The sequence below is a fragment of the Eleutherodactylus coqui genome, chromosome 7, assembly GCF_035609145.1.
Source record: "Eleutherodactylus coqui strain aEleCoq1 chromosome 7, aEleCoq1.hap1, whole genome shotgun sequence".
Classification (NCBI taxonomy): Eukaryota; Metazoa; Chordata; class Amphibia; order Anura; family Eleutherodactylidae; genus Eleutherodactylus; species Eleutherodactylus coqui.
The window spans coordinates 126,839,294-126,863,888 of NC_089843.1; the positions used below are offsets into that span (position 1 = coordinate 126,839,294).

The window sequence follows — 24,595 nt, forward strand, 5'->3', positions numbered from 1 at the left end:
ATGTTACTGCTTTCTATGAATAGATATATGTATGGGTAAGGGTATATATAAAAGTTTTTTTTTTTTTTTTTTTAATTGGGGGGGGGGGGGGGGGGAGTGCAAAAAAAAAAAACAAAAACCAAAAACCTTCTTTAAATTCACCCATGCCATTAACGTAAAGCCAGCACTGTTCACAAGTACCATTCTATTGTAGCAATCTAATTGGCAGCATTTATTCTCACAGATTAGAATTTTCTTATGGATTACAAAATGTAATCTGCAAGTATAAAATCCTATTAAACTAAAGGGATTATTTACTACAACAAAGTAAACGCACGGCACCAGAAAACAATCTAGTTTGTATTTTATTGGAATTTTTTATGTTGGGACACCCATGAATGGTTGGAAGACACCTACAGTAAATGTACATGATCAAAACTGGCCCATTTACATGCAAAGACAATCTTTCAAACAACTGAAAGATTGACAGTTTTAGCGATCGTTTTGCATAAAGTGTTAATGGATACTAATGTCCATTAACACTATCAGTTTCATGTGTGTGTAAAAGGGCCTCCGGGAGCTATTTGCAGATCATGGCATGTGGTCTGAGCTCTGCACACAGCTCCACTGTTCTCGCACAGGCTGTTGGCAGAATACAATGTAATCTCCGACTCCCATGTAGAACACAGCACGTCGACCCTGTTAAAATCCATTGTTTAGCTAGAGGGAGTTAAAGGGGTTGTCCCGAGGCAGCAAGTGGGTCTATACACTTCTGCATGGCCATAATAATGCACTTTGTAATGTACATTGTGCATTAATTATGAGCCATACAGAAGTTATAAAAAGTTTTATACTTACCTGCTCCGTTGCTGGCGTCCTCGTTTCCATGGTGCCGACTAATTTTCGCCCTCCGATGGCCAAATTAGCCGCGCTTGCGCAGTCCGGGTCTTCTGCAGTCTTCTATGGGGCCGCTCGTGTAGAATGCCGGCTCCGTGTAGCTCCGCCCCATCACGTGCCGATTCCAGCCAATCAGGAGGCTGGAATCGGCAATGGACCGCACAGAAGCCCTGCGGTCCACGGAGACAGAGAATCCCGGCGGCCATCTTCAGCAGGTAAGTATGAAGACGCCGGACCGCCGGGATTCAGGTAAGCGCTGTGCGGGTTGTTTTTTTAACCCCTGCATCGGGGTTGTCTCGCGCCGAACGGGGGTGGGGGGGGTGTTAAAAAAAAACCAAAAAAAAAAAACCCCCGTTTCGGCGCGGGACAACCCCTTTAAGTTCACCTTAAAATCATTGAACAAATTGTGAGCGATAATTGTTGCGTATACATGGGCCTTTACTAAACTGAATTGCACCTGCTATGGTCCACTGGTAAGAAATTATGGGGGTATTCCCTCCTTAAACCTTTATAGCATATCCACCTGATATGCTACACCTGTGGATAGGGATGGTTCCCACTTCTAGAAACTACTTTTATTTCTGGAACAGAAGTTCCCAACCATGTATCGCCTGGTGACATTAGATGGTAGTCTATATAGTAATACCAACTAGAATGGTGCAACAGCATGTAGAGGTGCGCATCACTTCAATAGGCGCATGCACAGTGCGCATGTCTACACGGATCAATTCATCATTCGTTTTTTTGTATGCAGAAACTGATTGATGAATGAGAAGCAAACAAATTTTGTTCGTCATTCAGTCTGGGCATGCATTTACACGGAACGATAATTGTTCCGATTCCCCCTTAGTTGCAGGAATCTAAATGACGTGTAGAAGCACCAAAAGTCCCATAAAACCCCTTTAACTAAATAAAACATGCTGGCAATAGCAGTTCAATGGTGGTTTTAGGGAGGAAGCAATTAGTTGCTCCCCAGGTTTTAATAGATTTTTAATACGGCTGGCACACTAGGATATAATAAAATCAAAAGAAAGGTAAGACAACCCCCCGCTTCCCCACCACCAAGAAAAAAAAGTAGCTGCTTCATATAAACTTCAATATACATGTCATCATGAACCAAACGGGAGAAATATTTGTTTAAATCGCAGATAAGTCAAATGGAAGGCAGTTGTCCAAACTGTAAAATATTAAAACTATAAAAAGCACAAAACACAAACTGATTAACCGGAGTATTGAGTATGACTAGAATGAAGTACCATAGTTTAAACATGTTTGTAATGTGTAAATTAACATGCATGTAACTAGATCTGCATATGTACAAAGGAACTGCACAGAGCATGTATTAACTCTGATTAGGTATATTAAGAAAAAAAATCCTCCTGCGCTTTTCTTAATACAATTTTTTTTAATCTGCCATTGCCCGAGATTTCCTCCATATCCTGGGAAACTCCTTGCTTTCTCTCTTGCGGATGTTGCTTGGACAAGACGCTACCTCTACCAACAGCTACCTCCTCCCTGGCATACTTGGACTGGAGGCGTGGCGGCCAACCCACAGGGTCTGGCCGTTGTACGCCAGGCAAGTTCTTTTTTTTTTTTTGAGATCACCCATCTTTCAAATTTTCACTCCAACCATCGGCAGAGGCACTGTCTTGACAATTTTTTCAAGTCTTAGACAGAGGTGGGATTGGGCGGAGAAACTCAACCCGATATCGCGCTCGTCAACCTATACTTTACCCGCGTGAGCAAAAATATTGCTCATATTCTACTCTTTGTGAAACTGGCCTAACTAATGCAGACTATTTGCATAAATGTCAGCAGATCGCCAAGTATCAGTAAGCAATCTAAAGCTAGGCTCAATAGAGAATCAGTAGAACAAATGCGATAACTGTATCTCAGCTGTGAGCTATGAACACAAAACATTCTTTTAGTGTAAATTAGGAGAAAATATATTTTTATTTTGTACAGCCTTTTCACCAGTCTGTGCATTTTCGTATTTAATGATTTTGTTTTTGAGTTACTAGACTGCACAGACAATGGAAGTTTAGATTACCTCCTACAACGCAGACATGTACAGTATGTAGCAATTATAGCCGGTCCTCTTGATTGGTCTGATTAGCATTCTGCATGCTACACAAGCCTCTGATATACCCCATAGGCAGGAAAGGGAGCATCATTTTTCAAGACTGTATACTGATCTGAGGCTTCTGCTACAGAGATGTGGGTATCTGTCCCCATTACAGAGGGTCATTCATTCAACTTGTTGCTATTCAGAAGAATAGAATGAAAGTACTGACCGTTAGTCAGTCACTAAGCTATACAATTAGCAGCAAGCAACTCATTCGAGTAAACAGGAACCCTCATTCTTAATGACCATCCCCTAGCAACATCAATTAGTTAAAAGGAATCAGAAACCGAAGAACATTAGCGTATGAATGTACTTTATTATACTGTAATCCTCCAACTACTGGAGAACTAGAAGCAAGAGGAGAAAAAGAAAAAATTGTACATTTTTGACTCCTATAGAACAATGGCTTCCATGCCGGCTGCTGCTATTATGAGCATTGCCACGTGAGCGTCACAATGATATTTCACCCACACAACTGAAAGAAGGCAACGACAAAAAAAACCCAAAAAAACCTTTTTGCTGAATTCTTGACTAAACACCTGGGCTCAGCTACTACTTGTGGTTCCATATTTTACTAACAATGCGAGTAGTGCTAGCAGTTAAAACACTACAATTATCGTTTAAAAAACCAAAACGGTAAAAAAAAGCTAAAGTGACAGATAATTGTTCGGTTTACATGCAAGCCAGCGATCGGACGAACAAGAATCGTGCACTTTTTGTTTATCGTTCAGTTTCAGCAGCGCCAAAAATCATTGTTGGATCGGTCACTTCTTGTTGCGTTTAAATGCTCCCCACTCAGTTCTTACATAGGAATATGAAACACTAATAACAAGAACTGAACGAGTCTCAACGATGATCTGTCTAAAACAGTTCATAGGAGAGCAAACAAGTTAGCGGTGACGTCACTCACTCGTTCAAACGAGAATCGGCTCATCTAAAATGGCCATAACACTATCCAGCTTTACATTTCCATTGTTAAAAGGACCCAGACAATCTATTAACATGCTATAGGATTAAAGGGGTTTTCTGGGCAAAGACTACTGATAACCTGTCCTACAGATAGATCAGTAGTTACCGTATATACTCGAGTATTAGCCGACCTGAATATAAGCCGAGACAATAAGTTTCACCATAAAAAACTGGGAAAACTTATTGACTTGAGTATATGCCAAGCTATACTCGAGTATATACTGGGTAAGAAAAGAAACCCTCCATACTCACCTCCCAGTCTGTGCAACAAGCTGCTTGAATTCTCCCCACTGTCATCCCCCGCCGTCCCCTCTGCTCGGCTCTGTCAGCGCTGTGTAAGTAAGCGCTGTGATTGGATTGTGCGCCAGCCAATTATAGCCAGCGCTCGATCCAATCACAGCGCTTACTTACACACCGCTGGCGGCATGGAATTTGAAAGCTGAGCAAGGAGAGGACAGTGGGGAGAATTCTAAAGCAGCTTGATTGGCTGTGAATGATAGAGTGCCGGCTGTGATTGGGTGGCGCTTGATCCAATCACAGCTCTTACTTACAGAGCGCTGGCGGCAGGGGATGACAGAGCTGAGCAGAGAGGACGGCGGGGGTATGACAGTGGAGAGAATTCAAGCAGCCTGGCGAACCACCGCCAGAGACACAGATGCTGTCTGGGAGGGGAGTATGTTTTTTTTTTTTTTTTAACCTTTCCCTGACTCTAGTATAAGCCGAGGAGGGCTTTTTTCAGCACAAAAAAAATGTGCTGAAAAACTAGGCTTATACTCGAGTATATACAGTAATCGCCAAGGGCCCGCCACTCAGAGTCCCTGGCAATCAGCAGATGGGCAAGGCATAGTCATGGGAGCAGAAGTGCCATAGCCAATTTCCCCTTCACTGAAATAATTGGGAGCTGAAACAGCTTATTATACTTCCATGTCCGACCCCATTGTTGGAAGCCAGCTATGGCATTTCCACTCCAGACCTTCATGACGAAATCTGGCCCACTGCACTGATCGCCAGTGATCCTGAGCAGCAGATCCCAGGCCGTTAACTATTGATGACCTATCCTGAGGATAGGTTATCAATAGTTTTTGCCCAGAAAACCCATTTAAGTCTGCCTGTACCCCATAATAATCATGTGTATAAATAACATACTTTAAGTGACAGTCACTTAAGTAAATAAAAGCAGCAACAAATACATCATTCAAGTTTTATTCAATAGGAATTAATAGACTATTTAATAGGGACCCCATGCAATCCTATTTTCAACTCGACAACCCCTTTAGGATCTCATATTGTTCAATCAGATTATGCAGAGGCACAGATGAATGCCCAAGGCCAGGGGGAAAAAATCTGCAATAGAACCTCACAACTATCACATGTAGAGATGAGCGAGCATACTCGCTAAGGAAAATTACTCGATCGAGCATTGCCCTTAGCGAGTACCTGCCCGCTTGGGAGCAAAGATTCGGCTGGCGGCGGCGGGCAGGGTGCGGCGGGGAGATCTCTCTCTCCCCCCTGCTCATGGCCGCAACTCACCTGTCACCCACACCAGCAGCCGAACCTTTTCTTCCGAGCGGGGAGATACTCGCTAAGAACAATACTCGATCGAGCATTGCCCTTAGCGAGTACCTGCCCGCTCGGGAGCAAAGATTCGGCTGCCGGCGGCGGGGAAGAACGGGGAGGAACGGAGGGGAGATCTCTCTCTCCCTCTCTCCCCTCTGCTCATGGCTGCAACTCACCTGTCACTCACGCCGGCAGCCGAACCTTTTCTTCCGAGTGGGGAGATACTCGCTAAGGACAATACTCGATCGAGCAATTGTCCTTAGCGAGTATGCTCACTCATCTTTAATCACATGTCATTTATAGCATTGGCCACATCATATAAGCCAGTGACCTATTGGTCCTTTCGTCAAACTCTGGAGCCTGGGTAATGCTAAAATTATTCCCATTTGATTTTATACATGGCTACTTCTCCACCTTCCTAATTAAGAATCATGTAATAAATGGCTTGACATCAGACTCAAAAGATTTTTTTTTTGACAATGGTGTTAAAAAGCAGCTTCGTGTTTGGATGCTCTAGGGTAAGTCATGGCCCCTTTGCTTTAGGAATTGGTAGGGTTTTGACAAGTCAAAGATTATTATTAGGTACAAATTTTGTTTAAGCTTGCGTTTTCTTAACCAAAAATGCTTTTTAAAAAAAAAAAAAAAAAAAAAAAAAAAAAAAGGCTAGAAAAGTTTACAATAGATTAAACCTGAAATACACTTATTGTCAAAAAAAATATCAAGCAGAAGGAGTTATCGGGATAGAATTAAACTTTATATGTTTCAGTTAACATTGATATTAGTAATTGATTACAATATCAGAGCAAAAGGATAATTTATCATGGGAAAACTGAACACTTGAAGGAAGGCTCTAGGACCCTGTTGGGCCACCTCTAGCTTGGATGCAATACGGACAGGTATGGAGGATACAAGTTCCATATGTTATCCTGCGGCATATCGGTCCATATTTGCTGTAACTGAGCCTCTAGATCGTGCAAACTCGTAGGCTGTCAAAGTTGGTGTCCCAGATGGCCCTATACATGTTCTGTTAGCGATAAAACCTACACTGGGCAGGCCCCCTCTCAAACTCCGTTAACTGGGTGAAAACTCTTCGATTGCGCCGTAGAGGAGTCTAGTGGTCAACAAGTTATACACAAGCAGAAAAACAGGGCCCTTACACACAAGGAGCCTCTGAGAGCCTTTTTATAGGCCAAAGGTGGAACCACTTTAAGGCCTCATGTCCACGGGGAAAATAAGAATTAAAATCCGCAGCATTTTTCACGCACGCGGATCTGCGCCTTATAGGAATGCATTGACCATCCGCGGGTAGATAAATACCCGCGGATGGTATTTAAAAGTGAATTAAAAAATTTCTGGAGCATGAAAAAAAATGGACATGCTTCATTTTAGTGCGGATCACACGTGCGGGAGCTCATAGAGCACATAGCTCAATTGATCTCCCGCATGAAAAATAAAAGACAATTACAGTGCATCCGCAGCCCAAATCCGCAGCCCAAATCCGCAGCGGATCTGATTTTCCCCGTGGACATGAGGCCTTAGGCCTCATGTCCACGGGCAAAAGAAGAATTAAAATCCGCAGCGGATTTGAACTCTTCTCCCGCACGCGGATCCGCACCCCATAGGGATGCATTGACCACCTGCGGGTAGGTAAATACCCGCGGATGGTCAACAAAAAGGGAATAAAAAAAAAAAAAAAAAATGGAGCGTGAAAAAATCTGGACCATGCTCCATTTTCGTGCGGGTCTCCCGCGGGCTTCTATTGAAGCCTATGGAAGCCGTCCGGATCCGCAGGAGACCTAAAATAGGAATTTAAAAGAATTAACTCACCCGCAGCGGGCTGGGAGGGTCTTCTCTTCCTCACGGCCGGATCTTTCTTGCTTCGGCTCGGTGGATGTGCCCGGCGACGTACCGCCGGCGTGACGAGTTCATCCGCCGGCCGAAAAAGAAGATCCGGCCGTGAGGAAGAGAAGACCTTCCCGGCCCGCTGCGGGTGAGTTAATTCTTTTAAATTCCGATTTTAAGCCCTCATGTCCGCGGGGCAGGAGGGACCCGCTGCAGATTCTCCATGGAGAATCCGGAGCGGGCCTGATTTTCCCTGTGGACATGAGGCCTTAGGGCCTCAGATGCAAAAACGTTTATCTAATCACGCCACAAGTCTATTTATTTGCATATCTGCCTGAGATGTAACTGCATGCCGAGTTTGCAACAAAACGACAACTTCTTCTAGATGCTCGATTCTTTTTTTGACAATAATGTATATACACTATAAATTTAAAAAATGTCCAAGCTTGGTCTAGCCAACTTTACTAGGCAGCGGGAGAAACTGCATTATGTAACCCAAAGACTAATATGTGCATATGTGTTATATCACTGTACTCCCAACCACACCACAAATGCCAAAAGCTGCAGTTGGCTGAAAACTGTGTGTTTCAGGATTTACAAACTACAATGTGAATTGCATAAAGAATCACTTTGCACATATAGACCTAGATTATAGTAGAAAACCAATCCAATTTCAATGTGATCTCATCTTGGCATACACCAATTGTAAAGCTCCTCTAATACACATTGGCTTACCTGCTTTCCATCCAGAGTACACAGCCTCTTGACAACACCTGAATCCAACTTTATAGCATCTGTGATGTCCGTTAAGACTTGTTCAAAGGAGTGTGCGGTCTTTTTATTTAGAAGGATGCGAACAGCCTTGCGTGGCTTCACTCCACTCCGGATGACCGTCACAAGCTTGGGTTTAATGAAGTCCTTGCCTTCTTTCATTTCATTCTTCTGTGCCGTTAAGGATGACAAAGATCGAGCAGACGAAGTCCTTACATTCACAGACCAATTGGGACTTGTGTTGCGATTGTAGTCTACCTTTCGGTAAGACTCATTTGAGGCACAAACATAGCTTTCACCTATAATCAGAAAACAGCAATGAAAAACAAATGGCCCATTAGTGGTGACAATGCATTTTCTATTGTAATAGTTCATATAAATGATGTAAGATACTATAAATATACATATAGAACTTCACAGAAATTAATGGACCAAAAGAAAACAGCCTATTCTCCATTTTCTCTTAACTTTAAGAGCTGCATTGATTTGTGTCCATGGCCATGGAGTGATGAATGAAAAGTATTATCAACACTTGCTATGAAGCAAGACCCTGTCAACATCATAGTAATAGCCTCTGTTGGCCCTACAAGCCAAGAAAAGCTCCTAACGTATACCTTTGCCAGAGGCTTGTACTATATTCCATAAACAAAGTGGTTGTTAGAGTGAAGTTTTTATTGAAGTCTGTGTTCCCCATGCCCAAACATAAGATCCTATACTCCTAGAAGACCAGAGGCTTGGCTTTGACCTGAGAGAGGCGAGTATGAGATCTTATGTTGGACATAGGGATCTGGGATCTAAAAAAAAAAAAAAAGGCAGAATAAAAACACAAACACTGACCACTCATTTACATTGGCACTAAAAAATAAAAATAAAAAAAGGACACTGAAAGAGTCACGTTAAAGTTTGCTGCATTTTTGTATTTGACATGTAAAGCATCAAGTTATTGTTTGCTACATCTGTACATATCAGTCTATAGGCAAATCAAACATTTATGGATAAACAAAGTAAACTTTCTCCAATCTACAACCTGAGTCGAGCGACTTAAGCTTTTACACAGAGCAATTTGCTCCCGTAGATGAGCAACAATCCACGAAATCAGCACTTGTCTACTTGGCCTTCACACAAGCCAATTCAGACTCCGGTAAGGGAGCATAAGATAGTTGGTATTCCTCCTGTCGAACCCCTAGCTTCCGGTGGCGTCAAGATACACTAATACCATAGTTATAGGGATTGTTTGACCCCAAAGAGCTGTCACTGGTCAGTTGCACTTCTCCCCGTTTACAGAAGTGCGGCCAACCTGTGAGCATTTTCACACTCACATAAATAAGCCAAATCAGCCGATGAACAAGGGTTTGCTCGTTTATTGGCTGATCATTTACACTGCCCAATGATCGGCCAAAAAATACTTTTGGGCAAATGCTTTTCCCCTATTAAATCGGTAGGAACATGCTTTTAAAAAGGGCATATAACAAAGACTTAGCAGGTCTTAATTCTCTGTATGTGGAAACAACTGCGTATTCATTCTCTAAAACTGATGGAGACTCGTAACTGATGTTCTACTTTAAACAAGCTTTATACACATATTATATCACACAAGAACAGAACACTCTTGAAAACCTTAATGCCATTGAATTATCAGAACAAAAAGCTGTACAGCAAATTTTTCTAATTATATGATGAAAATTCTGTTGCACTAAAAATTGGGAACACAAAATATATAAGTTACAGGAGGTCTTCACTGTACTGTACATGTAGATAGGCAATCAAACGTCACATGAAGTGACCCAGCTGTTCCACTGTACCAATATCATGCCATACATACAATTAACATTAAGGGCTTAATGCCTATAGATTTTAAAAAGTTGCACTAAGTTTCAGACTGCAGTCTCCACTCCTTCATTCATTTTAATCCCCCCGACATGAAGATTGCAATGTGCTCCTAGCTTCAATCTGTACATCCCAGTATATGCTGTGTGTGAGGTCTACATGTCCAGGATGCTGCTGCCTTCACTAGCTCCCTAAGGCCAGCTGCACACAAATGGATTAGCATTGCAGAATCCACAGTCAGTGTACACACCGAGGATCCGCAGCAAATACCGTTCAAAACATGCTATGCAAAATTGCTTCTTCCCCACACACCCGCAGAAATTAACTGCGATTTTCGCGACCGGAGGAGAAAAAAAAAATTGGAGCATGTTCTATTTCTGTGCGGTGTCCGCATGGACGGCTTCCATTAAAGTCAATGAAAGTCATCCGACCCTCGGCCCATCCACAATTAATGTTGCGGATAGGTCGCAGGTACCTGCATCATCACCTAGCGACAGCGCAGGAATGACAGATTAATTATTTTTTTTTAAATCTGTACTGCGCATGACCGACAAGTCGCGGCAGCCATCTGCAATACTGACGAATACAGGTACGCAGGGTCGCTGGCTGCAGTCAGGGCCGGATTCCGCTGCGGGCTCCTGCATGCGTAATCTGATCCGTCCATGTGAAGCCAGCCTTACACAGCTTCATTTCTAGCATGCTTTCTCTCAATCTAGAATCACTTATATGACCCTTTGTGATCTCCTCTCCCCACTGCAGAAACTGATGACAGCATGTGATCTCTCCCTGCCCCATCCCACCCGCAGACTCTGCTATGGGTGCTCACCTTTCCTTCGCAAATTCCGAAACAGTTATCATTAAAAAATAAAAATCGTTCAAACGAGCGAAATTGAACAATTGTTCAGTCTAAATGAGGCCAACAACTAGACAACAAATGAGAATCGTTCGGTTCTCGCTCATCGTTCCGTTTCTTCAAGCACTTGACCTTATTATGGCGCTAAAAAACCTGGTTCATACAGAGCCATAATAAGTCACCTATGGACTTACAGTATGTGGATCCCTCCTGAACCTCCGCATACATCCAATTTAATAGAAAAGGTATTTTTCTGACTGTCTAGGTTAAATTAACCCTTTAATATAAATTGCAAACAGAGTATCCCATAACACAGAGCATCTACTGCTCTACGGTAGGACGTTGTCGAGACGCTTCTGCCTCCATGCAGCCTCTTGGCTATTACTCTGTCATGTGCATAAAGTTTATTAAAAGCTAATAAAGCTTTCTTACCTATGAGGAAACAATTAGGTGCTGAAGTGAGAGATTTCAAGGTCTCAGATATCAATGCAAATGTGTTTGCTGTGAAGTTCACAACATGTAGCCAGGCAGTTTGTTTCAATGGACCCTACTAATGTGTTAATGCCAGTCGCTAATGAATTCAATTAGCTGGCAGCACAAAGCCATGCAGATCCTACAGGTTTGTCTGACTCCTCTTTTAAATCTGTTTTCAGCGCTCCGAACACATTAAGTGATCAGTTATGACTTATGAAATAATATTTACAACCATGCATGCGGTATCCTATACAGTCATAGAATGATAAGTGATAAATATTTGATTACTAGGGGTCCGACCGCTAGGACTTCCTGCGGTCATGAGAACAGTGCATCCCCAAGACCCCCAGGAGAATGGAGTGGCGGTATGGGACTCAGGGAAATGGCCAAGCAGACCACACAACCGAGTGTCATAAAAGTGAATGGAGTGGTGGTCATACATGCACAACGTGGCCTCATTCTCCCTAACCTGTAGATAAGTGACAAAATGATTTTAGGTAGGATAACCCCTTTATTGTAATATTTAAAGGAGATGTCCCGAGGCAGCAAGTGGGTCTATACACTTCTGCATGGCCATAATAATGCACTTTGTAATGTACATTGTGCATTAATTATGAGCCATGCAGAAGTTATAAAAAGTTTTATACTTACCTGCTCCGTTGCTGGCGTCCTCGTCTCCATGGTGCCGACTAATTTTCGCCCTCCGATGGCCAAATTAGCCGCGCTTGCGCAGTCCGGGTCTTCTGCAGTCTTCTATGGGGCTCCGTGTAGCTCCGTGTAGCTCCGCCCCGTCACGTGCCGATTCCAGCCAATCAGGAGGCTGGAATCGGCAGTGGACCGCACAGAAGCCCTGCGGTCCACGGAGGAAGAGGCCATCTTCAGCGGTGAGTAGAGAAGTCACCGGAGCGCGGGGATTAAGGTAAGCGCTCCGGTGAGCTTTCTTTACCTCCCTGCATCGGGGTTGTCTCGCGCCGAACGGGGGGGGGGTTGAAAAAAAAAAAAACCCGTTTCGGCGCGGGACAACCCCTTTAAGCCCTTCTGACAATAAAGTGCTCTGCCGCTATGATTTCTTTGTTGTAATTCTCAGTGTAGATACAATGTAATCTAAATGGATAGCTTCAAACTAATACGGGTCTTTCTGCACAGTTCTTCTGGCATTGTATATTTCATAGATTGAGAAACCACAAGGTCTTGTATGTTCTATCAGTCAACAGGATATCTCACTGTGGATTATCTTCAGTTAATGATACAGATAATTGCTCCACTATAAGAAGAATTTAACGCATAGACATGACAGTCCGCGCATCTTTTCTAGCTTGAGACTCATAAGACTAACACTGCAAGAGAGCAAAGGTTCATTTGTAATACTTGTAGAGAGAGTGTGCTCAGAACCATTAAATCAGGGAGGTCAGAGAACAAATGAAGAAAAAGATTCAATGCAGAGACTAACAATCACAGAGAAGAAGAAGGGTTTTTTTACTCTTTTCTCATTTATTCTTCTGAACTGCATTGTTGAGGTTGACTGTAAGTGCTATAACCAAGTACCCAACACAATGCACTCCCATTACTCTCATATCCCCACCCCTGCTGGCACAGACCTATAGCTCATGCATGCTGGGTCACGGATCAGACACCCATAGACTGCATGGGCCCATATAGTACCTATATTTATACAGGTTCTGTGAAAAATAATTGGAAGGCTCCATTGCACAATGTATTAGGGTGTTATTCTCCCTTAGAGGAGCCGCTATACAGTGACATACAGAATGCGTGAATCTCTGCATTGCACAGCTATAGCTAGTCCATATGCCACTGTCCATCTCCAGGTATATAGTGTCGGCTGTATTGCCGGCTCCATTGAATTCAATGGGCGAACATCGTTCTCCTCTGCCACAGCTGTGGCAGAGGATAGCGGGCAGCGTTCCTTTGATCGGGCCCCTTTTGCTGAAAACGCTGCTAGGTGCAGATTTTTCAGCGAATCGTCGGCCCCGGTCACGCGATTTGCGGATGCGCATCCGTTATGCGATCCGCAAATCGCGGGAAAAAACACCTGTGTGACTTAGGCCTGATGGTGTATCTAGTATCTCTACCCTATGTAGGTCATAACTGTGCAGTGTGCGGGTTCTGTGCAATGTGCGGGACACCACACATTTGCATGTACTATTCTCGGGCCACAAAAAAAAAAAGGACATGTTAAGCATTTTCCATCTCGCAGCATCCCTAAGAGAAAAATCACCCATGTAGATAGACCCATTACAAACAATAGGGTCTATTTTCGTACGATTTTTGCGCATCTCACAACGTGCAAAACGCATTCGAAACATATATGCATACAAAAAGGTAACTATATGAGAAGCCGATACCTGTTTGCACCGTGGACATTCCTGAAAACCTACACAACAGAATTTTGTAACCACCAGTAAGGTCACCTTGGTTTTTGGAATTCTAACTCCAATCAGAAGAATATTTTATGGTAAAATACATACTAAAGTGACAAGGGAAGCTTTATTCGCACTACCACTCCATCTTTCAGTTTTTCTGCTTTGTCATGGGAGCGGAAAAAAGGAATGCGGGACCTGTCCTATGATTGATACAAAGGTGCTAGGTGGACAACATTCACTATAATGTCCGACTGCTATCTGGCTCTTCTGCATTTTCCAATGTAAAATAGAGCAGCATACTGTACTATTTTGTCTGACATTTTTCGCCAAAGACTCTAGCACAGAGGTAATCTTAGCCTTACTGAGTCATTTGGCCTCCAAGAAAATCCATATTAGCCCTGCATACATGATTCAAATGTGATGCCAAGCACCCAGCTAAAAACTATATAATAAAATAACGACATGAAGAGAAAACAATATACTAAAGGCCATGTGAAGAACAGTCAGCCATTCTGTAAGTGGTAACAAAATAAAGTGTAGCAGCCGACTAGAAAGGACACAGAGCTACATTTCAAACAAATAATTCAAGATCCTGTGTTCTTGTACCTCCACTTCTCAAATTTCCACCTGACTTCTCCAAACTGAAATGTGAAAAGCCGCACAGGAAATTAGAGCTTAGAAACTGTCCGCTGATGGCATCCTTTTAGTGCATTTAACGTACTGCACGGTCTCTTCCATTTTATGGCATCTTCAGTGGCAATGAAAGACGTACAACTGAATTTCCTAGCTTTCCTCCCATGACTGATAATATAACGGACACAAGCTGCCAATATTTACAGAGATCATACTTAAGGCCATACTTACACGGGCAAGTGAGATATTACACTTGCAAAGCTGTGATTTTGCTGGCAAATGCAATGCTTTTTACAAGAGTTCTGTCATTGGCTGCAGCGGCAGATTTATGGGATGTCACTGCAGCCTGTCAGCAATATGTCAGCAGGGAGACCCCGCACCATCAGCAGAGGATGAGAGGGGAGCTGGTAGTATAAGACATTTGTTATGTTATGGCCACAGGGGGAGCTGTTTTTAGACCAAGCATTCCTTAGACAACCCCTTAAAGTGTCAGGGAGTGATTGGGGGAAGGCATAGGGAGCGCTAGCATGATGGGTTGTATTTCTTTGGTTAGGCCTGTTCCCTAACATCTTTTCGGTCTCCGGTTAAGGTGCTTTTAGAGTGAACAATAATCGTTCAAACAAGCGAAAGTAAATGATGTTCAGTCTAAACGCAAGCCAAAAACTGATTAATGAACGACAATAGTGCGGTTCTCGCTAGGGGTTCATTTTATGCAGTCATAAAAATCATCTTTAGCTCGTTCCCTTCGCATTCTGTTTAAACATTCGCTAATGTGAAAAACGTAACGATTCTTGAAGTAGTCAACCATGAATCTGCCTGTCTAAACAGGCTGCATGAGAGCGAACGAGCTAGTGGTGCGGTAACCCGCATGTTCACTTGTGAAAATGAGAATCGGCTCGTCTAAAAATGAACCTTGCTTTCACAATCATCATCTGATTACCAACATGTTCTGTCTGTAATCTAATGCGAATCTCCAGTTTTGCATTTGTATCTTCTATTGTGTCGATATATACTTGATATCTATTATTTCTTGTAACAGTTGTTACACTATTAGGCTCTACAGTAGGTCCTGGGGGGTCCGAGTTCTGGTTAGTACCCAGCTGGCGTGGCGTCCATCTGGCATCATTACAAAAGGATGTTGAATGAGTTCAAAAGGTGTAATTTATATACTTACACTCCCTCCTGTTCCCCCACAAACCAGTCGTTGGCTACATAGTGGACTACTGAGCGCACGCACATAATGGAGATTACTAATCATAGGACACGACTGGTAGTTGTCAGCAGTAGTTTTTGACATCACCTCCAATGAAGGACGAGCTCACTGGGCTATTTGACATCGCAGTAAAGATAGCAACAACCTTTTTTGAACGATTCTGTAATAAAATGCACTTTCTAGTCGGTTATACTGACGTCTAGGAGAGCAGAATATTAATCACAGGAAAGTCTTTCATGTGTCTAGATTACAAATTCGAACAAATGTTTTCAAGTATAAGGCATGAAAATTAAATGAGGCTTTCCTCTTTTTTAGTCTAAACAGATCTAATGAAGTGAAAGTAACATTTCAGACAAGCAATAAGAAAACAGCAGAAGCAGCCTCTTGTAAATGCTGATCTGTCACTTCAAGCTGAAGCAGAATGCAGTCGTAACCTCTGTGTATTATAACTGGGATAATACATCCTCACATACAGACATCAACACGAGTTCAGTAACCATATAAGAGCATGAGGCTGCCAGACAAGTACAGGGTGACTTTCAATATTCTAATATTACCGTAGGGGCTATAGAATTCCGTGTAAGATGCAGTTTAAGGTCCTTTTAATTGGGCAGATAATTAATCTGTCAGTGCCAACGACCACCAATGAGCCCGTCAGTCAGTGCTCGTTCCCTGCATGCACACAGGCAGATTATCTGCTCTGTCAAGACCACCAACTGTTGACACCATCATTTGCCCCCATACAACTGCCACTTCCTCAAAACAGTGCCAGCACCAACACCCCCTACAGCCACCGGCCATCTAAAAAAAGCACTCGCATTCCACTATCCAAAAATGCCCCCATATAATGCACGGCAGTCACACAGAAGTGCTAGCCATAGTGTTCTCATATAGTGCCAGACGCAATGCCCGACCTCCAAACCATACTAGCCACAATGCATACAAACATGCAGCTGAGGATTTCTTTAATTTTCAACCGCAGATATCACACATGTCAGCTGCGGTAGAGAATCCTGCTGCCGGCATCCCCGTCAATAGCTTTTCAGGGAAGGGCTTCATAAGCTCTTCCCTGAAAAGCCTTTCAAAATAGTGTGAAAAAACAAAAAAAACTCACCTGCCGGGTTTCAGCCGCAGCTTCTGCAGCTGTCCCCGGCTCTGTAGTACTGAGCTATCAGCAGCCGGGGATTTAAAATCCCCGCCTGCTGGTAGCTGTAATTGTGATTGTGATTGTGATTGGCTGAACTGCTCAGAACTACAGAGTCGGAGACAGCTGCAGAAGCCGCGGCTGAGCCCCGGCAGGTGAGTATTAATTTTTTTTTTTGTACACTATTTTAAAAGGCTTTTTCAGGGAAGGGCTTATGTCCCCAGCTCTGTAGCGCTGCTGAGCTATCAGCCTACCCTGCTGGTAGCTCTGATTGTGATTGGCTGAAGCACTTCAGCCAATCACAATCAGAGCTACAAGCAGGCAGGGATTTTAAATCCCCGGCTGCTGATAGCTCAGAACTAGAGATGAGCGAACGTACTCGTAATGAGTACTTACGCACCCGAGTACCGCCATTTTCGAGTACTTCAGTACTCGCGCGTAAAGATTCGGGGGGCGGGGAGAGGCGCGGCGGTGCGGGGGGTAGCAGCGGGGAACAGGGGGGAGCCCTCTCTCTCTCCCTCTCCCCCCCACTCCCCGCCACTCCCCGCCACAACCCCCCGCGCCGCCACGACACCCCCCGAATTTTTTCGCCCGTGTACGGAAGTACTCGAAAATCGTGGTACTCGGGCGAAAAAGGGGCGGGGCCGAGCACGTTCGCTCATCTCTACTCAGAACTAAAGAGTCGGGGACAGCAACGGAAGTCGCGGCTGAGCCCAGGCAGCTGAAGGAAGGGGAGTATTATTATTATTATTATTTTTTTATACACTTTTTAAAATGGCTTTCCAGGGAAGGGCTTATAAAGCCCCTCCCTGAAAAGCCATTGATGGGGATGCCGGCAGCAGGATTCTCTACTGCAGCTGTCATATGTGACAGCTGTGGTTGAGAATTGAAGAATTCCTCTGCTGCATCTGCCACAGATGTGTTCTTCATGCCCGGGAGGGGGGGGGGGGGGTGTCACAGCAGCCGCGGAGAGGTAAGTTTTTTTTGCACTAAAAGGTTTCTTTTTCAGGGAAGGGCTTATATGCAAAACCCTTCCCTGAAAATGAATGCAGGGGAGCCGGCAGAGCATTGTTTTCAATGGAGCCGCCGGCAAGAGCCGCGGCTCCATTGAAAACAATGCGTGCATTCCCTGTGGTGCATGCATGTCCTATCTTTGCAGGCACGCACCTGCAAAGTACGGACATGTGAACACACCATAGGGAATGCATTGTTGTAAATACAAGCGTGTTTTTGTGCGTGCGTGTGAACGCACCCTTACTATTATCTTCTATTACATAGTGGGACACACATAAAACCGCTAGACGCGTTTTGGGCAATAAACAGCCTCTCTCGCTTTCATTGATTCCATTGACCAGGTATCATGCCCTTACACCTTCACTTGGCAAAGTTTCACTCATCATAGTTTCATGTCAGCAGACAATCAGCAGCTACTCACATGTAACTTCTTCCAATGGACAGCGCAACAGAAGTTGTGTAGCTGTATATTGGTGTGTTCTGATATTAGAATGTGGAAATTACACAGATTTACATATACAACAGTGAAAATGCGTTGTTTTACGTGTAGATGAACATTAATAAATAGTTACATATTTGTTACTTTCTTGTGGTGTCTTTACAGGTTGTAGCAGTTGTGTTCTCTCACATCACATTTGTGAACTATGCTCTGTAAGATCTTGAGGTATTCCGCATTAATGTTTTATAACAAATCAGCAAGGCATATACTAAAACACAGAGAAACCCAGCAGCTGAGAGAGAGAGAAAGCTTTATATAACCTCCATTCATCGCTATTAAGAACGGATGGAAGCATGACCTGCTCTCAGACTGTTCATGAGTTGGTGGAGGTCCCAACAGTCACATCTCCCAATCAGCGTTTTAGAATACATCTTTCTGACATGCCATGGAACGTTTGTGGTAGAATTTGTCCATGCTATGAAGAGGTTTGAAGGCTCTAAGGACCACCACAGCCTCTTCATTTTTTAAATCAGGGGTGATCCAAGCTCATAGACTACATGTGGTTAACATCCAACACATATCTATGTCATGTCAGATCAATGTTGCATAGAATTCCCCTTGAAAGAGACCCATCTCATCCTCTGGTCTGCCATCGGGCTGCATACTATTACAGCTGTGTCTCAGGATGGATCCATTTTTATTACACTGTCGTGAATGGAACTTGGAGTCAATCAGTTTTTCATTTCCAGGTTTTTTTGGTGGTGTGGTTCAGTGGTTAGTACTATTGCCTTGCAATACTGGGGTCTCATCAAGGGCAGTATCAACTTTGAAGAAGTCCATACAGACATCATACTTGGTCTGACATGAACCTACCATTACATCACTGCAAGGCAAGTGCTAATCATTGAGCTACCATGCTTGATAAGAAAATAAACATACAACATCCATGCAGATGTTATCCATAGTCAGACATGAACCTAGAACCCCAGTGTTTTAAAGCAACAGGGCTATCCACTGAGCTATCAAACTTCTTGCAGCTCCTCTGGAGCAGGAAAATGAGATGAACATCTTCCCTTACTTTACCTTCTCTTCTGGAGGAGAAAGAAAAAGCATTGTGGCTTAATCATTATCACTGATGCCTTGTCGGGGTCCTAGGAAAAGGAAGAGTGAGCATGGTGGTTCACTTGTTAGCACTGTTGCCTTTCAGGGCTGGAGTTGTAAGTTCAAATCCGACCAAGGGCGATGGCTTTATGAAGTTTTCAAAGTTGATGTTGCCCTTGATGAGATTTAAAGCTAGGACTTCAGCATTACAAGGCAATAGTGCTAACCACTGAACCACATCCATTGAAGAACCACCAACATGTTTTAAGCGGAAAGCTTGCAGATGTTTTCCATTTCACTTCTGTTTTCTAATTTCCGTTTTTAAAAAAAAATTGGATTAGTTGAGAAAACACTAGGGTGAACGTAGCCTAAGGAAGGAACAGTATGTGGACTACTAGCAGTGATCTCCGATAGCTGCTTCATGCATTTTACTGCAGGATATACAGTACAGAAGCAGATCATTACGTACTCAGTGGTCAGTATTTGGCCTTGTCCCCATCATGTCTGGAGCATACATCGGAAGGACAGAGGTTCTCCTGGCATATACCCCTGGTGGATGGTTGCAATGTATTTACTCAATACACACAGTTGGATTTATCCTTAAACCCCTAAAATCTCCCTAGATTATAAAAAAAACTATTTATATGTTACTCAGGCCGGCTTCACACTGACGATAGGCTATTTTCCGTTGTGAGTTGGTGAAAGCAATGGATAGCATCGCGGACCTCTGTCACAGCTGTGACAGCTGTGGCAGGGGAGCGAGATGTACTGCCTATGTTTTCAATGGGGCCAGCACTGCTGCCACCGACCCAATTGAAAACAATGGGCAATAGCGCTGTTTTTTCTTAGCGCTGCGGGTGTGCAGTGAAGGCATCGCAAATGAGAATGAAACCATTGAAAATCATTGGTTTCATTTTCATGCGTTTTCACTCACTCTTGCAACGAAAAATAGCCTATTGCCTCCAGAAAGCGTTGCCCCTGATTGACTGAACGCTGTAACCAATCAGGGGCAGCAGCCAGCTGTCATTGATTGACAGGTGAGACCTGCCTGTGATTGGTCACAGCGCTCAGCCAACCACAAGCAGCGCTCACAGGCAGCTGTGACAGTTGTGGCAGGGGAGTGCGATGTACTGCTTATGTTTTCAATGGGTCCAGCGCTGCTGCCACCGGCCCCAATGAAAACAATGGGCAAAAGCGCTGCTTTTTCTTAGCGCTGCGGGTGTGAAGTGAAGGCATCGCAAATGAGAATGAAACCATTGAAAATCATTGGTTTCATTTTCATGCATTTTCAATCACTCTCGCAACGCAAAATAGCCTATCGCCAGTGTGAAGCCGGCCTCAAGGGGTAAAGACTTATTTTACTGTATACCTGTGTTGGGAGTAGTGTAGTCGACGATGCTCTTCCATATGGCAAAATAGGTATACCAATGTATAAAGGCTCGTTAGAGGCCAAAAGGACATTTGGTATATATGCAGTGAGCTTTTACTTGCATATATGTCAAACGTGGGCATTGAAAGCAATGTGACCAAAGCCTTAAAGAGGTTGTTTTCAAGTTAGGTAATAGAAGATGGGACCTTGTTCAGAATCTGTATCCAGAAATCAGGGTGAAGAGCTGATCTAGAGCATTGATTTTAATGGGTGCCAAGAAATACTGATGTGTTGGGAGGGTTGATGGGGTTCACCAACACATTATAGGGGATTCCATGGATCCCAGCAGAAGGGCGGCCTGTGATCAGCTTATCATTGGGATTCTTGGATAAAGGGGATTATCCAAAGCAGACAACAACTTTAAGCCTTAGTCCATTAAAACTGGATAGAGTATGGAAGCCCCATGAAAAATTCATAGTGCACCACATATGTAAAAAAAAAAATAATTCTCATGTCTTTACACCCCAGAAATGTGAAAATCTAAAACACTAAATCAAAAGAATAGTAAATCTTTACTGAAATCAGATAACGGATGGCCACACGGCAATGGAATCCAACCTCCTTTTCAGTAACACAAAGGGTAACATTTTATATCTGAGCAAGGATTAAGAGGAAGTAATAAATTTGTGATACCGCAGAGATAAAACACTCCATAATGCACTACAAACTGCAGGCACTGGTGACAGATGAATTCAGGACCACCTGCTGATTGCAGGATTACAGAAACTGTCTGGCCGCATCGCCTGTGAAGCAGGGAAGTCTGACAAGACCAGGCACACAAATTCCAGATTTCTGGTCTTTAATGCCAAAATTACAGAAGCCATGAAAAGGGGACAAAAAAACCCAGCAAATGTACAGTATCCAATTAGTGCTTAAGGCTCATAAATGGATTTGTTTAATCTCCATCATCCACTGGAGACTTCTCTAATTGCCTGTGATGTCAGTGGATCCCTCTTGGTGCATAAACAAGCACACTATATAGCTATGGCTTCCCTCTTATTGATTTCCACATCACATGGTGTGGGAAAGCCTATACGGAGAATGCGGAGAGCTGAGCAGAGGATGACAGATCTCAGGACAAGCTGGTCTCCTTTTATTTCATACAGGTTGCACATTGGTGGCAGTCAAGAATGCTATGACACTTGTATACATATACCGCCACAACTACCAAACATGCCAAAAAAGGGTTGGATCATGGCGTTTGCCTACTCCAATAACTGGCAATCAACTGTTATTACCAATCAGGTAGCCATTTCTGACCATTCACTAGGAAAATGACGTGGTGGGCATTAAAGAAATGCATGGTAGTTGGTTTGTCAAAGTTTCTGGGTCTCAAATGTGGGAACCCCCAATGTAAGAGGTCCATATGCCCTGATAGGGCATGTGATTGGGAGAAAACTACACTTTGAATTGCTTTGCAATGGGTTTTGTTGTGTTGCGATATGAGAACAAAAGCATTTTAATGGGTTGCGATAACTTTCTGCACCGTGCTATTACAATCAAGGTAAAATTTTTGTACCCGTAGTTGGTAAAGTGGCGCACACCATATCAACAGCTATCCACGGGGAAAACAGTTTTCTATTGTGGGAAATATCAAGACCTTCCACTGCACCTTCCTCATCTGATAGTAAATGCCACCATCATGGGGCATATTTATCTATGGAATGGCACCACTATAGTGCATTTTGCATAAAGACGAATGGGATTCACACCAATCAAGTCTCCACTGCCAATTTTTCCATCACCTGCAATATTTTTGTGGCCTTGGCTTTCAAGTTGTGTTCTGTTGGACTTCCTTCTAAAAGCTTTAGTCATGTGCCATCTTAAGAGAATATGGTGCATGCAAGCCATGATCATATCCCACTGTACCACGTGCCAATTTTTAGCACTGTAGAAAACACATTTATAGAATCAAACGCTTCAGAGACCTTTCACACATACAGAATATTTCTGCAAGACGCACCTTTAGGACGCAGAACATTCTGCACCAAAATCTGCATGTAGAAATGCGGGGTATGGCAGAAACCCGCAGGTTCAGTTGCAAGGTGCATGAAATATTCTGCAAGTGTGAAAGGTCCCTTACATGGAGAATTGCTGTTAATTGGGGACAGGATGCAGAATCTGTAGGGTTCTTATCCCAGAACATCATCTAACCAGACATTTCATGCTCCTATCTGCAACCTGCTGCACCATGCCATGGCTGATACGTGTGTGGTGCCCTCCCTGGGGCTTACTGGTATACCCCTGTGTAGGAGCAGCTGATGGTTGGCAATCATTGCATCCCCCTCCCTCTCTGGGTATGATGAGTACTACTACTCCCCTGGCCTGTCATTCACTCCTGTCTGCAGCATGCCCCCAGAATACTAATGCACTAAGAGCCATTTTGATAAGGTGCCACCTTGCACTAGCTGGCCAATGTCACCTACCTTCCTGCAGCTCTTCCAGGCTGCTGATCTTCTTGGAGCCATCCAGCGTGTAGATGCAGCGCACCCCCTGCGGCAGGCTGACGTTGTCGCTCAGGGAGCGGGTGAGCTCCATCAGCAGAGCATCGAAGGACCTGAAGCGCTCGGAGGACACGGCGTACGGCAGCCCCTTGAAGTAGCGGTCCCCATTGCGGTAGAAGCGCACCTTCTTGGCCTTCCTCTCGGAGCTGAGCGCCTGCAGGGTGCGGGTGCGGTAGAAGCTGCAGTGCGCGCTGTGCGCCGGGCTGGGGATCAGTCCATTACCCCTCGGTCCCGAGCCGGAGCTGCTGCCCGGACCTCCCCCACCTTTTCGGGATTGCCTCTGCTTTTTCTTCCTCTCCTCGAAGTGTTCCAGCTCGATGCTCCTGGCGCTGGCCATGGCGATCAGCGCTGCGATACGGTCCCTTGTAGTTGGCTAGTGCACACTGCAATGTGATGTCAGCGGCCGGAGCGGTGCGGCATGCTGGACCAGTGCTGAGCGCCGTCCCTGCCCCAGCAGGAAGGCTCCGGTGCAGACAATGCGGCCGCTCACAACACGGACTGCAGGCGGCCGGGCATTGTCTGCACCGCACACACCCAGCTGCCGGAGCCCTTGTAGTGGGGAAGCCGGGGGCCTCCGCGGCTGTCAGCGTGCGCCCTCCTAGTATGCAGATGGCACTCACAGTGGCAGCAGTAGCTACACGCCCGGGCTGCGATTGGTCGGATTTCAGCTGTGGAGGAGAACCCGGCGCAGCCTCGTCTAGTGACGTCACAGAGCCCCTTCTTCAGGAGTGCGGGCAGGGACTGGGGGATTCTGCTGCAGACGTCACCTGTAATGTCACATCATCACTCCGGCGTCAGCTGGGCAGATGATGGATATGGGTTATTACATGAGCTGGTTATGTCTTACAATTAGGGTTGCCACCTTTGTCACCAAAATACCGGCTAAGTTAAAGGGGGCGTGGTTTATAATGACATGCTTTTACCTCTGTCAGGGCTCATGCCCACGGGTGTATGAGTAGCAGTATTTTACAATTTTGTAAACACTGGCTCTGCTGGCAGAGACCGCGAATGGCTGCATTTTGCACTGCGTATGCCCGCGTTCACATGGACATGCGCAGTGTGACTTTTTTTTTAAATTCCCTGCTCTATTGCAGAGCGGGGATGAGTATGAACGTGCTGCCCATTCACAATGTATTATGTATGGGCAGCATATATATAGGGCTCACGCTACACAGTACACAGAGAAATACAGCATGCTGCGTTTTATTTCTCTTGTGTAGCGATACGCAGCGTCTACACACTGGGGTGCATGGATCAATGATATTGTCAATGAAAGTCACTGGACTATTTACCGTGTATCACGCGTGCGTGCAATGCACGTGTAATTCTAGGTGAAGACATTGTCGTGGACATGAGCCCTTATTCTAGTGGCTGCAATTAGTGTCTCCCTCAGTGACAGCAAAAGTAATAGTGTCCCAGTAGTAACAGTGCCTGCAGAAGTGG

The 24,595-nt window shown here is 44.3% G+C and overlaps 1 protein-coding gene across 3 annotated transcripts in view; it reads right to left on the minus strand.

The window, feature by feature from the left end:
- Positions 1-23,967, minus strand: part of DCLK2 (doublecortin like kinase 2) — a 102,348-nt gene extending 78,381 nt beyond the window's left edge. The window contains exons 1-2 of one of the 3 annotated variants that reach the window (XR_010785820.1): positions 23,075-23,966; positions 8,105-8,439 (exon numbers count right to left, since the gene is read on the minus strand). Coding sequence is in view for 2 of the 3 variants with exons in the window: in XM_066573659.1 (XP_066429756.1) it covers positions 8,105-8,439; positions 23,075-23,489 (750 nt within the window). In the remaining variant the exon portion in view is untranslated. Of the gene's footprint in view, positions 1-8,104; positions 8,440-23,074 lie in introns of all 3 variants that reach the window. The other 2 variants (XM_066573659.1, XM_066573660.1) reach the window with 2 other exon arrangements.
- Between the last annotated feature and the right edge of the window lie 628 nt (positions 23,968-24,595).